Raw genomic sequence first — 13,476 nt, 5'->3', positions numbered from 1 at the left:
ATCGGAGAAATATTTGTACATTAACAGAAAAAAATGTGTATATTTTTATAAGAGATAAAACCTAATGCCCGAGAAATAGTTTTACTAAATTTAATGATATAACATGAAAGGCCCATTTAAACTTTACATTCTATAGTTTTAAGAATCATATTACTTCAAAAATTAAAATGAACAAAAAAGTATACATAAGCCTCATAATTTTATGAAATTTAATTTTGTAAACAAAGTTTTTTGACAACAATTTTTATCAAAAAATTTCAAGTTTCAATAAAAATCATTATTTAGAAACTAAGAAACGTAAAATAAAGAATGCTGACGAAACAAAAACAAAAAAAAAACAATCCTTTTTTGTCGCCATTTTTAGTGCTACGAAAATTCGTCTTTGGGATTTGCCAAAAACAAAACGAGATGCAATTTTATTTTTTCAAGAGGGAAATATTTTACCGAAAAAACGAAAATGTACCAATTCCCACAACATGAAACTTTATCTTGGTAAACGTACGTTTTGGAAATATTATTTCATTTGGAATCTTATTTATCAGAGTTCATATGGCGATATGATTGTTTTGAATCTATGCTAAACTCCATATCGGCTCATTTTCCACCGCAATCCGATTGACTATTTTTATTTTAAATAAAGTGTTTTATTTTATGAATTGTCGCAAAAATTTTAAGTGTAGATTGGCGGCAATTAAAAACCGCCAAATCTGTAGCGGCGGTGGCGTTAATACGTAAGTTCCGAATTTTTATTCCATACTTTTCTGAATCATATTACTTCAAACATTGGAATATACAAGAAGTATACATAAACACATAATGTTATACCATTTAATTTTTCAAAAAAAGTATTTTGAGAACAATTTTTATCAAAAAATTATAAACTAAAAAACGGAAAATAAAGAATTCTTAGGATAAAAAAAACGATTTTAAGAATTCTTAACATTGAAATAAAAACTTTCATATTGTTTCTTTTTTTTATTATTCTTATAGTTCTTAATCAGACGTAAAAAACCATTCTGTAGAGAACCATCATCAAATGAAAAAAAAATATTTACAAGCAAATTTTTTATTGTAAAAATCATTGCACTTACCTGATTTATAATTCCCGGAGAATTCCAAAATGATAAGTTCCTTGTTTGAAAACTTTATTCTCAAATAATAGATACATAGTTTATCCCTTCATTACTTTTAGATAACATACTACACAGCAAAATTTTGTAATTGATATGAATTTGAATATGTAGCTAACAACAGAATAGCTGAATTCTAGCTGAACTTATTCTTTCAAAACTAAAAAATACTTACCAAGAAAACGATTTAAATTAATTAAGAATCAGCACAAATGGCACTATTTCAAGTAACTTGGATAATTTTTTATTGTTGTTTCCGAATTATATGGATACAGAAATATATACTATTCTATAACGAAGAAGAATATGCTATAACTATTACAATTCTGTATGATCTGAATTCATATTTATTCACTGGAATGACGAAAGCAATGTTGATTTCACTTTAATTCGTAATGAATTGAAGACAGAAGAAATGCATTTTACCTTAATACACACATCTGTAACAGTATCCGAAATCGGAAGTCATCAGTTGCAAGTTTGTTGATAATAGAAATTAAAAATTATTTGGAATTTTTCTTCAAATGTTTGGCGTGTTCTGTTCCTGAAAGATTTACTAATATTCTGGAGAATTTTTTCAAGTTCTTCGGCCATTTCCTTTGGGAAATTTTGTTTCTTATTTGCTGCTAAAAAATGGCGTCTGATTCAGTCAATGACTTTGATGGAACTAAATGAAAACGTGATAAATTAATGTCTGATATTTACAGGCTCCCGCTAGACGGCGTACTCGAGCGTTGCGATCGCGAATATCTTAATAAAGCCAATAAATACAATCAAACATTCAACAAATTGGTTGATAGAATGGGAGAAACAAGCTTTTGAACATTGACGATATGGAAACCATAAATTCGGGTATCACTTAAGTAAATTTCATGAAACACTTAATTCCGCACTTTAACTGATTACATTATAGTTAATATGCGTAATTAGCTAGTAATGAGCATATCAATGGCTTTCGAACTTTGTCAGTAACATAGAGGCTTATGTTTCCTACATCTGAAACTATTTCACCAAATCAAAAAGAGTTAGCATTTAACTATTAAACCCGTTAATACAAAGATAATTCTACTCAAAATTATTTTATAAGTCTGAACATCGATTTATCATTTTATTTTTTGCATTTAAATAGCAAGATTTACAAATTTTCACATATTTTTTGATTTTATAATTTAAAATGAAAAATTATATTATATCTCAGGTTCTGTCAGTTGCGATCAAAGACATCCATTATTTGTTTTTAATTTTTTAAGTACTTTTTTCTTATTATTAACAGGTGGAGAAACTATACCCAAAAAGCCTAGAGCTGCCGCTTACCAGCAACCACCATATCCCTACATTAGCGAGAGTTTCGAAAGCCTTGAGAGTGACGTAATTGTACCACCAGCTCCACCACCAGTGCCACAACATATGAAAGACCGACGGGACGTCTCCCCACCACCACCAACATACAGAATCGTTGGCGGAAAAGTTGTTGCCAATCCTGCTAAAAATGAACCAACTTTAGAACGAATGCAAAAGCAACCTTTAGGATCTAGCAGATCTACTCTAGACAGTAAAGGTGGTAGTAGTTATGGACGTTGGCCGCCAGATAGTCGTCCTAGTTCTACTAAACCAGCTTCTGGACCAGCTCCTTACACTGGTTTCAAATACCCAGAGAAACCAGAAACTTCTATGAAGCCAGAAAAAGACACGCCAGGACCAATAGATAAATCGAATTGGCTAAGGGGCCCATTGGAAGCTGGTGTTCCGAGGTCTGCTTTCTCTCGTTCACCTGGAGAGATTGGCCTCCCTAAATTCGGAATGGCTAGAGTCACTCCTGATGGACCTAGAGGACCACTTGCCTCAGCCAAGACAGCGCCCACATCAGAAAAGGGCGTACCTTTAGCAACATTTAGGAGTCCATATGAAGATGCTCCCTATGGTCGAGGTGGTTACCGCCCACCCGCTGTTAGGAATTACGCAGCTCGTAACAATCCAGAAATAGAAACTATGAAGACACAGGCTAGTATCGAAACAGGTGACAAAGACTCAATGAGAGCACAAAGCGCCGCATCCACTTTGTCGGCTCCCGATGTTATAGCTAAACGTTGACTTTGACTTGTTTATTAAGAGATCTCAAGCACAAAGCTAGTCAAATTATGACTGTGTTGAAAGACGAACTTTCTGCCCACCGTTGGCAGTGGAAGTTTTCACACTGCATTACACAATCGGACTTTTTCATCGCTCCTTCTTGGTTATCACAAACTTCGGTAGTGCATTACACAATCGGACTTTTTCATCGCTCCTTCCTGAATATCACAAACTTCAGTAGTGCATTACACAATCGGACTTTTTCATCGCTCCTTCCTGAAGATCACAAATTTCAGTAGTGCATTACACAATTGAACTCTTTCATCGCCCCTTCCTGAATATCATAAACTTCAGTAGTGTAAATTACCTCTTAATTTTCATTTTATTTTTTAAACATCAAGTCTTCCTGGCCCATTTCACTATAAAGACTCTATTCATCGCAGAGACATTGGTCGAACTCTCAAAGTTCGATAGATGCTTCGTACATTCGTACGTTGTACTCAGGCAGCAAACTTTTTACTTCTTTTTAAATACGTTCTTAGTTCTTGTAGTTAATGTCCAATGCGTCGTTTAGTGTCAGTTGTTAAATAATTTCTTACCAAATATCATATGTGTCTTAAAGAGTAATATACCAGCAAACGAAGCTGAGGAACTAACTATTCATCATGATTTGAACAACCCAATGAATAGGTGTTTGAACAATGAACTATGCTGTGTACATGAGATAAATATTTTGAAAATATTTGAATCAAGCAATGTCTTTAATGTGCGATACTAATTGTTATTGAGTGGAGATGTTTGCAAGATTGTTGCGATTGTTGCGCAGGATGACGAAAGCGGAATTGAATACTGCCGTTGCTAGATAAATGAATACAAGGTTGTACTTGTTTGATTAAACATCCACCAGCAAAGTGGTTCAACGATGACTACAAAACAAATTTATTTATTAGTAATAATAATGTTTACATTTATATATTCTGATGTTTATTATGCTATTTTCGGTGCAGATAACTCTCTCACCAATCAAAATGTTAACAACTTAGAAGTTTTATGTGTACATTATTTTAATAAAAGAAACCTTTAAATGATATTTTTTACGATTTCTTTAACCCCTTCCTTCTCGCTCCTGTGAAAAATGACGGGGTGAGGTTTCGCCCTCTATTTCTTACTCCAGTGAAATTTCTGGGCTGGAGGGTTCAGTAGTAACGCGCCAATAAGAATAAAACTAATTCATTCCTTTGCCTGGAAAGCCTTTTATTTCTCATTTTACACACCAGATGGCAGTACCAGGATATTTTTAAGGTAATCGTAGTTAGTTAGTTTATTTCAAACTATGACTCAGGACTAGATGTTTGGATGTAGGAAAAAAATAGGCACTTTTATGACCGTTTTCTTGAAAATTAGCCGATCGTTAAGGGGTTAAGTAACTTTAAAGCAGAAGAATGTTTCCACTATATACTTAAATCGAATTCTTTATCACTTAGAGCTTTAAAATTCCAGAACAAATTTTGAGGGTAATAATTTCAACAACAAATTAATACCCTCAGAACGAAACAAAAAATTTTATGCGTCTGCTTAATATCATCCACGCACGAATATTCCAACACGACATAGTATGGACCAGACTAAAGTTTAAAGCTTTGCTACAGACAGTTTAAGCCTTGAATCCTGCATGATAGACCGCAGATATAAAGGTGTGAGGTGTGCAAAATGGTGGAAATCTCTTCTGAAAATTTAGGTGATCAGAGGAAAACGTTTTAAGTCGGAAGAGTATTCCTCAAGTCACTCAGAAGCAACTCTTGACATGCGGGTTGTCACTTTGTCCTGCTGGAATTCTATAACCCCATCGGTGTGTACACGACTGGGTGCAGGTGATCAGACAAGATCCTTACATGTCTATCAAATGCCAGAGTCTTATCTAGACATTTCAGGAGTCCCATATCAGACCAACTGCGCAGGCTCAATAGTATAACGGAGCCTCTATTAGCACGATCATTCTCCTGTAAGCATGTAGGGTCCATAAATTCATTAGATTTTCTCCTTAGCCGTACACTTCCATCCGCTCGATACAATTGGAATGGGACTCTTCAGACAAGACAGAATATTCACAGTCTCTTGGCCTGACCCAGGTGAGACGTGAAGTTTTGTGACGTCTAAGACGCATGTGAGCGTCCGATTTTAAAAGACCTAATCAATGATGGTATATTGAATAGTTCGCACTATTACACTTGTTGAGGCCCCAGCATTAAAATGTGCTACAATTTGAGAGAGAGTTGCACATCTTTCACGTTTAATGATTCTCGTCGCGAACTTTTTTTCCTGCCGCAGAGACGTCGAAAATTTGATATTGTACCGGACACACGATTTTCACTGTACCCTAGTAAAATAGTCGGACGCAAGAATACAATTTTCATCAATACCTCAGAGATACTATGTCCCATCTCTGATACGCTGCTATGACAACACATCCAAACTCATTTAAATCTCGATAACCTGCAATTACAGCGACAAAAAACGATATAATAACTTTGGTAGAAGCCTGTTCTTTCATATGGGAGTTTCCGACCGCATTATGTTGCTTTGATTAGTTACATATTTCTGTCATTTGCACCTGTTTTACTAGCTATATGGCAAAGGTTTCCTCTAAACGTCTTAACTTCGAGACTTACTTCGTATTTCAGCGCATTGTATAAATTGATAATGTCATTATGATTTTTTAATTAAAATCGATATTTCCTACTTAATTGCTTCATCATAGTTTTGATCAGTTAATGTAAATTCTTTAATGCATGAAAAGTGCATTACGTCATATATATGGTTTCATGTATAGAAACTTATCTAATTTCTTAAGTTTCAAACTATTCTGAAGAGGACTTTGAAATTAATTATCTCTATTTAACAGTTTCGTGTAATTTCCGAAATCTTCCTTAATATGCAATTTCGATGAACTAATGTTTTTAGATTCCGAGTTAGGAGAGTAAATTAGTCAAATATTTGAAATGAGAAGGAAAAGAAATTGACAATGTTTAATTGGTCCCCGTAATCAGCAAAAATTCGAGAGATTTTTCGATTCTATTACAGAGGGTGGAAAATGAAGTCTGAAATTAAGAATCTCTTGCAAAATGCAACAGGGTTGCACATGACAGCCAAAAATCCTTCCCACTGAATCCAGCTCAGTATGCGTAAGTGCGGACCCGCAAGTATTTCATCAAACATGTAAAACAAATGGTGTTTTCATACACTGCAGACCGGCGGTACGCCGAAATAGATTGAGGTTGAATAAATTGTGAAAACGTTGAATAGGACAATGTCTTTTTCAGGGTGCGTAGCCAAATATTCAACAAAGAATAAGCACCTTTCAAGCACTCAAAAAATATTTTTAAGCACTTTGAAAAATATAATTAGACAGGGTTGGCAAGTTTTTGACAATTGATGGTTTTATCCGGTTTTATTTACAGTGACGAAGACGATGGTTCGTTACAAACGATGAAATTAACAAGAGAAATGAAATTTTCGATCACTAATAGAGAAAAAAAATTGACAATGTTTGGTTGGTCCCCGTAATCAGCAAAAATTCCGAGATTTTTCGATTCTATTACAGAGGGCGGAAAATGAAGTCTGAAATTGAGAATCTCTTGCAAAATACAATATAATAATCTCTACGCGGAAATAGATTGGGGTTGAATTAATTGTGAAAACTTTGAATAGGACAATGTCCTTTTGCATAATTTGTGGCGAAAATCAACATAAGAAAAAAATCACATTTCTGAAAGGGGAAAATTAAGCACTTTTTAAAAACACCCACGGAAAAGAACACCTTTAAGGGCTTTTAAAAACGAAAATAAGCACCTTTAAGCACTTTTCAAAAACGCTACGCGCCCTGTAAAAGCCAAACGAAAGGAAATTTTCATGAAGAAAACTTTTTTTTTATATTCTACATACGTTTCTCTCTCTTTTTCCAGAATAGTTGCCAAGTTTGCTTAAGCACTTACAACTAGATTTATAATATCCACTTTATAGTTACTTGCCGTCTGCTCCGATAACCAAGATGTCACTACCGTTTTCGTCATCGCTGTACTGGTTGCCGCCAAAATGATGTTTGAAACATCGGAAAAAGATGAGAATCACTTAGCGCAAAGTCTGAGCTATATTGAGGAGAGGTCCAAAACTTCCTAGCCAAAAGAGTCCAATAAAGCTAGAGATTATTAAAAATATTTGTGAACCTTTTTAAAATTTCGCGACTATAGAATTGAGGATTTAAAAACCTAGCCTTTATTTTTAAACATAGTTCTATCACACAAGATTTGATTTAGTCTTCTAAAAATAGTATAAAAGTATATGATCTCCAACCCACCCTTAAATTTCATGATACGAAAATTTAAGAAGTTTTCCTAAAGCTTCAAAAACAACATATTTGATAGAACAGAAAGATATTATACTCAAATAACCTTCGTACTATTTCTGGATGGTCCCCCAGTTTTACATATCAAGTAATTTGGGTAAAAAGTGAAAATCCACGGAATTTAAGAAAAATAGGACTACAATGTAAAGGAAAAACTAATCACAATTTGCAGTTACAGATAAAAGAATTTGTTTAAATAAAAAAAAACTAGCAAATGTGATTTCCCATTTCTTAATTTTTTTTTCCTATCAATTTTCAATTCCCATTCATCCAAATTCCCACCTTAACACAGGGGATTATGTAAGATACCTTACCAATCACAATCTAAGCAACAGAATTTAATAAAATTTTTAGATCTTATTGATGACAAAAAAAATTGTATTTTTCCTGTTATTTAAGCCATAGAACCTGCCTTTACTTCGTAATAAAAAATTTAATTTTAACTAAGGAACTCTATCATTTAAATATAGATTTTTTAAATTTTAAACTCAAGATCAGTCTTTTCATATCTCTAATCAATGTGAGCTTTTGTCAGCTTTAGAGAGTGAAGTCTTTTTTTTTTCCTTACTTATTCATTTATCAGTTGAATTGAATTTCAGTAATTTAATCGTTGTTTCGCATATAAGAACTCAAAATTGCTATCTTTGAGACATTTTTATTTTATTAATTTACAAGTTTTAATTTCGAATGCAAGGAATTAATACACTTCAATATCTTGATTTTTGTCACTTAATCTGAAAGCCGTACCAATTTGGGCTGGAGGAATGAAATGATTGAAAGAAGTGATTTGTGGAAGCAGTTCCGGGGGATTGACCAAGGACGAAACTTTCGAGACACAGATAAAACCCTTGAAAATTAATGGCTGAATATAACGGTAAAATATTACTATAGAGAACGTATTTTTAATAACGTCAATTTTGTTAGTTGTTTTGTTAACGTCAATTACGCTTTTAAATGTGTTTAAAACAATAATTAGAAATGTAAGTACACTACACAATAAATCAAATAAAAGAAAAACCACTATTACTTTTATTATTATGAACAAAATGATGAAGGCTGCCACAGTGAGGGAAAGAACATATTTGAAGTAAAAAATAGTTTCACTAGTTTTATTTTTAGTATCTTCACAAATTAAAACATTACTTTTTACAGATGGGCTGCACTCTCCCCTTCAACAAAAACTAAAAAAAAAATAATTAGATTCAAAAACGTCTATAAGTTGCATAAAGAAAGTTAAAAAAAATATTAATTGGCTAGGCTTATTAATAACTTACAAGTTTTAGAAATGTATGATGCAGGAACTAAAATAAAAATAATAACAGAAAACAACCTTGGGGAGCGGACAGCAGAAATAAATGTATATACAAAGGAAATTAAATGGTTTGTGCAATAAGTTTCAACAACTAAACAAAAGCCAAATGTTTTACCCACCATTTTGAAGTTTTTTATTTTGGTATGCAAGCATTTAAAGATATTATTACTATTTTATGCAATGCACTCTGTAAAATAGTATATAGCAGTGGATAAAATGCAGCAAAAATGGATTAATGAAGTCATTAGTTTTTTTACAGTTAACTTATCTTTATAACACATCAGGAAAAGGTACGGGGTGTATAGTAATCATTGCCCATAATCTTAATTTTTTAGAATCCTTATAAAAAAAAAAAAGAACACAAGGGTTACAAATATTTAAAAGAGGAAAGAACAGAAACAGTCATTAATGAAGAAGACAAGATAAGAACACCAAAAGCTGTTTGATTGCAGAAGGAAACCAATAAAAGATAACTTTTAAATACCTCATTGGCATAAAAGTGAGAATAAAAATAAAAAAAATCTGAAAATACCTATCAACTCAAATCGTGAAAACATTAAAAATATGTGAACCTATTTTGAACAAAAAGAAAACATTTAATTTAAATTATGTATAAACATATTTACTATAGGTGTACATTGAAAGTCAAAAAAAAAACTTCAGATTTGTATATAGATAATTGAAAGTTAGAAGAATCTCACGCCTGAATCTATTTAAGTTTCACCCAGCAACTAAACTGGTTTAAGCGTTTTAAATCCTGCTTTTGAAGTTTTCTTCACTTTTTGCTAACATTGTAGAACCCAATGGTGCTTACTTTTTCTGCTTTTTAAACTTTGACAAGGGTTCTAAAAATATACATTCGGGCAAGTGATTACCAAGCACCTTGAATATTCTAAATAGTGTTTTTGAAAAAGCACAAGATTTATGAAATTGGCACAGAAGACTACAAACACATTTAAATTTGAGCATCAATAACAATAACTGAAAACGCATTTGAATTACTTCTAAAGAGAAACTATAGACATTGTTTCACATTTAAATGCAAAGACATTAGCACATGTTAATTACTAAGTGAGGATTGAAGAAGCAAAGTTAACTGTTATTTAACAAAAAATATTAGGAAAAAAGTTGTTGTAAATGATTGCACAACCAACTTCTGTTCATATATTTGTACAAGTTAATTTTCTCTTAAAAAATTTGACACTTATTTCAAAATATAAAATTTTCTTTCCAGCAATATATCATCTTACAGAAACATTCATTCCACTTTTCACAAATTTTTTCAAAATATTAAAAAGAAAAATCACTAATAGATCCTCCATTATCTGGGAATTAAAATTACCCACAGTGAAATTGACTCTTGTTTTTATTTACAATAAAATGATAATCCTTATTCAACAAAATCAGTACCATATAATGCACCGATGAGTTTACCAGGATTACATTTTACGAACATATCATGCTGCTGCATTGCATTTACAATGGAATGCCAACTTTTGGTGAAATTCTCAATCCTAAAAAGCATTATGACAATAGATTTAAGATACATAAAAAGATCAAATTTGGATTTTTTTTTTAAATAAAATACATCGGTTATAGTATCCAATTATAAATATAAAAGCTGTATGACAGATGAGATTGTCTATTTTTGTTGAATCAAGATATTTTGTCAAAATACTATGAATAATTTAATCAATAAATATTTTTTTTTAAATTTTAAAACATTTTTACAGAAAGGCATGACACAAGTGAATCTTGTAAGAAAATTTTGCTAAATACGCAGCTGCTCGAGTGCAATTCTATTAAATTTCCTATGGTTGCTAAGCAACTAAGAAAAATTAGATAAAATGCTTTGATTTTTTTTCTTGTTAATAGCAATTTTCTCCACTGTTGCATAGCAACAGATTTGAGAGAAAAATTTGCCTCAAGCTTGCAATGCTCATTGAAATTCTAATCAATTTTTGCAGTAATCTAAACAAATACAAGTTACACTCTAAAAACCACCATAAAATCTAGGTTATGTTTCAAACTTTTGACAATTTTATCTTTAAAGTCGATTACACTTCAGAAACTGAAATTCATAGAAGTCGGCATCCATATAACAAAAGTTCATTTCAAAAGGTAAAATAACAGAATTCAGACATTATGTTGCAGTGCTAACACAAAAGACACAAGAACTACAAATTAAAGACTGGTTATTGAAGAAGCATGTGCAGCCTTCATACAAGTACTAAAAAAAAATTCATTACAAAACCACATAAAATTTCATGAATTAAACGTAACAGTAACTGATGTTATATGGGCTAAATCACTGATTCAACCAAACTTATTTATATTGGCTAAATCATGAACCTAATAGTAACTGAAGTTATAAGGGCTCAAAATTTACCACACATTTATATTCAATGAGGGGAGAAAAAAATCTCTTTTAGAACAGGAGCATGCTTTATTTTTCTGGCCGAACAAAAGTAACAAAACCCAGAAAAGGGAGGACATATCAAACAGTTAAAACAAAAAAGTTATACAAAGTGAGCAAAAATGACCTAACAATTCGATATCAACATTTCAAATTCTAATTTTGTAGCTAACAAAAACTCATATCACACAGGTTACGATAAAAAGATACTCATGTTAGTTTTCTCACAAGCCATTATATATACAAACTTTACAACACAATTCAGCAATGTTACACATACTGCAGGTATTGAAACACCACTGAAAGAAGGGAGAAAAAAAAATATACAAATTAACACAAGACAAATTTTGCACGTCAAGATAAGGACAACAGCTGCTTAAAATTAAGAGTGGAAGAAGACCAATCTAGGTCTAAGATTAAAATAATAATAAAACTCATATTAAAATTTTTGCTACAAATTTTTACCTAATTTCAGGAAAAAATGCTTGTTCTAAATATTACTGTCTAGCTTTGCAACAGACAAACACTTTCCATTATTAATTACTAGAGGCTAGGACGCTGATGATATGATTTTTCTAATTCTTGTAGTCTAAATATGTTCCAATAACAATGTTGATATTGATCCGAGTTTTTCAAGACCTAAAAATTCACTTATGGACAAAAGGTGCCCTTTCCATTTCATATTCCAAGACACTTTTTAATGCAATGCAATTCTGATTTTCTTGAAGATTGCAATTTAAGATTATTCATTTATATTTTTCTTTATCAGGTATTAATAAATATTTTACTTTATACATAATTACATATTTTAATGTCTGCTTAACGTTTTTTATTAAATTTATTAATTCAGGCAACAATTTATGTTATTTTTTTAAAAAAATAAGCTCTAATAAACATAGCATTAAACGACATAATATTTAATCAAGGCGCATAGCCAAATTATTCAACAAAAAATAAGTACCTTTTAAACACTTAAATATTTAAGCATTTTAAAAATATATTATTACGTAGGGTTGGAAAGTTTGACAATTGACAGTTTTATCCGGTTTTAACAGTCATGCTAGAAAAAAAAAAGGAAAAAAACCTTTTGGCATTGTTTTTGATAATTGTTAACATTTTTGAACCATGCAAATCGTGCAGCGTTTAAATATGCTACAGACTGACGATGCGTCAAAATAGAGTGGGGTTAAATTAATTGTGAAAACGTTGAATAGAACAATGTGAACAGTGTTTTTCTGCATAATTTGTAACGAAAATCAACATGGTTAAGGAAAAATCTCAATTTGGAAAAGCGAAAATTAAACACTTTTTAAAAACACCCAATGAAAAAAGCACCTTTAAGGGCTTTTAAAAAACGAAAATCAAAAACAAGCACCTTCAGGCATTTTTTAAAAATGCTACGCACCCTGCTGTTAATTTAAAGGTCATTAATTTGCTGGTTTACGAAGAGTTTTTTTACATTTTTAAAACATTTTATACATCAAAATCCTAGCCTTGTAAATATTAAATATTAAATTTATTAATTTGTATTAACTATTACATCTTAACCACTGATTAATACATCTTAAACACTGATTGCAATTGAAAATACTTATTAAGAATAAAAAATTTAAAAAAAAAAACAGGTTGCAAACCTTTGACATGCAAAATATGACAGTTTAAAATTCATATACTTGGTTCAACAGTTCTACAATTATATCATACAATTTAAACAGCCAAAAATTATCACAAGAGGAAAAAGATTCAAATGGAAGAGAAAACACAGGAAATGAGAACTGAATTTTTTTTTTATTTCTTTTGTTTGTAAAGGAAAAAAATAGGAGAACTTATTTCAGTATCTTAACAACAGTACATACATTAATTTAAATAATCAACAAAACATAGACTAGAACAGTTTAATGCTTTTGTGCTCATTAAGTTACATAGTGCAACTTACTTTAATTCAACATAGTTCTAGATATTTTAGAGCACAAAAATTACGCATTTAACATTTTGCTTTATATACTAAGACGGAGTATGAAGGACAAAAACTTAATTTTAATTAACATAAAATGGGTTTTAACATTATCAGCTATAGTTTAACATGAAGTGCTGAAGAGGAAATAAACACTCTCTCCTAATACTTTCTCTTTCCATTACGAAACTT

At 31.3% G+C, this 13,476-nt stretch overlaps 1 protein-coding gene across 1 annotated transcript in view; it reads left to right on the top strand.

Moving 5' to 3' along the window:
* Positions 1-4,290, top strand: part of LOC107451674 (uncharacterized) — a 291,208-nt gene extending 286,918 nt beyond the window's left edge. Inside the window, exon 10 of the mRNA XM_043047279.3 lies at positions 2,404-4,290. Within this exon, the coding sequence (XP_042903213.1) occupies positions 2,404-3,221 (818 nt within the window). The 3' untranslated portion in view covers positions 3,222-4,290. The remainder of the gene's footprint in view (positions 1-2,403) is intronic.
* The last annotated feature ends 9,186 nt before the right edge of the window (positions 4,291-13,476 follow it).

This window comes from Parasteatoda tepidariorum, chromosome 1, assembly GCF_982258835.1.
Source record: "Parasteatoda tepidariorum strain Cologne lab strain chromosome 1, Ptep-v5.0, whole genome shotgun sequence".
Classification (NCBI taxonomy): domain Eukaryota; kingdom Metazoa; phylum Arthropoda; class Arachnida; order Araneae; family Theridiidae; genus Parasteatoda; species Parasteatoda tepidariorum.
This window is presented reverse-complemented; position numbering and strand designations above follow the sequence as displayed.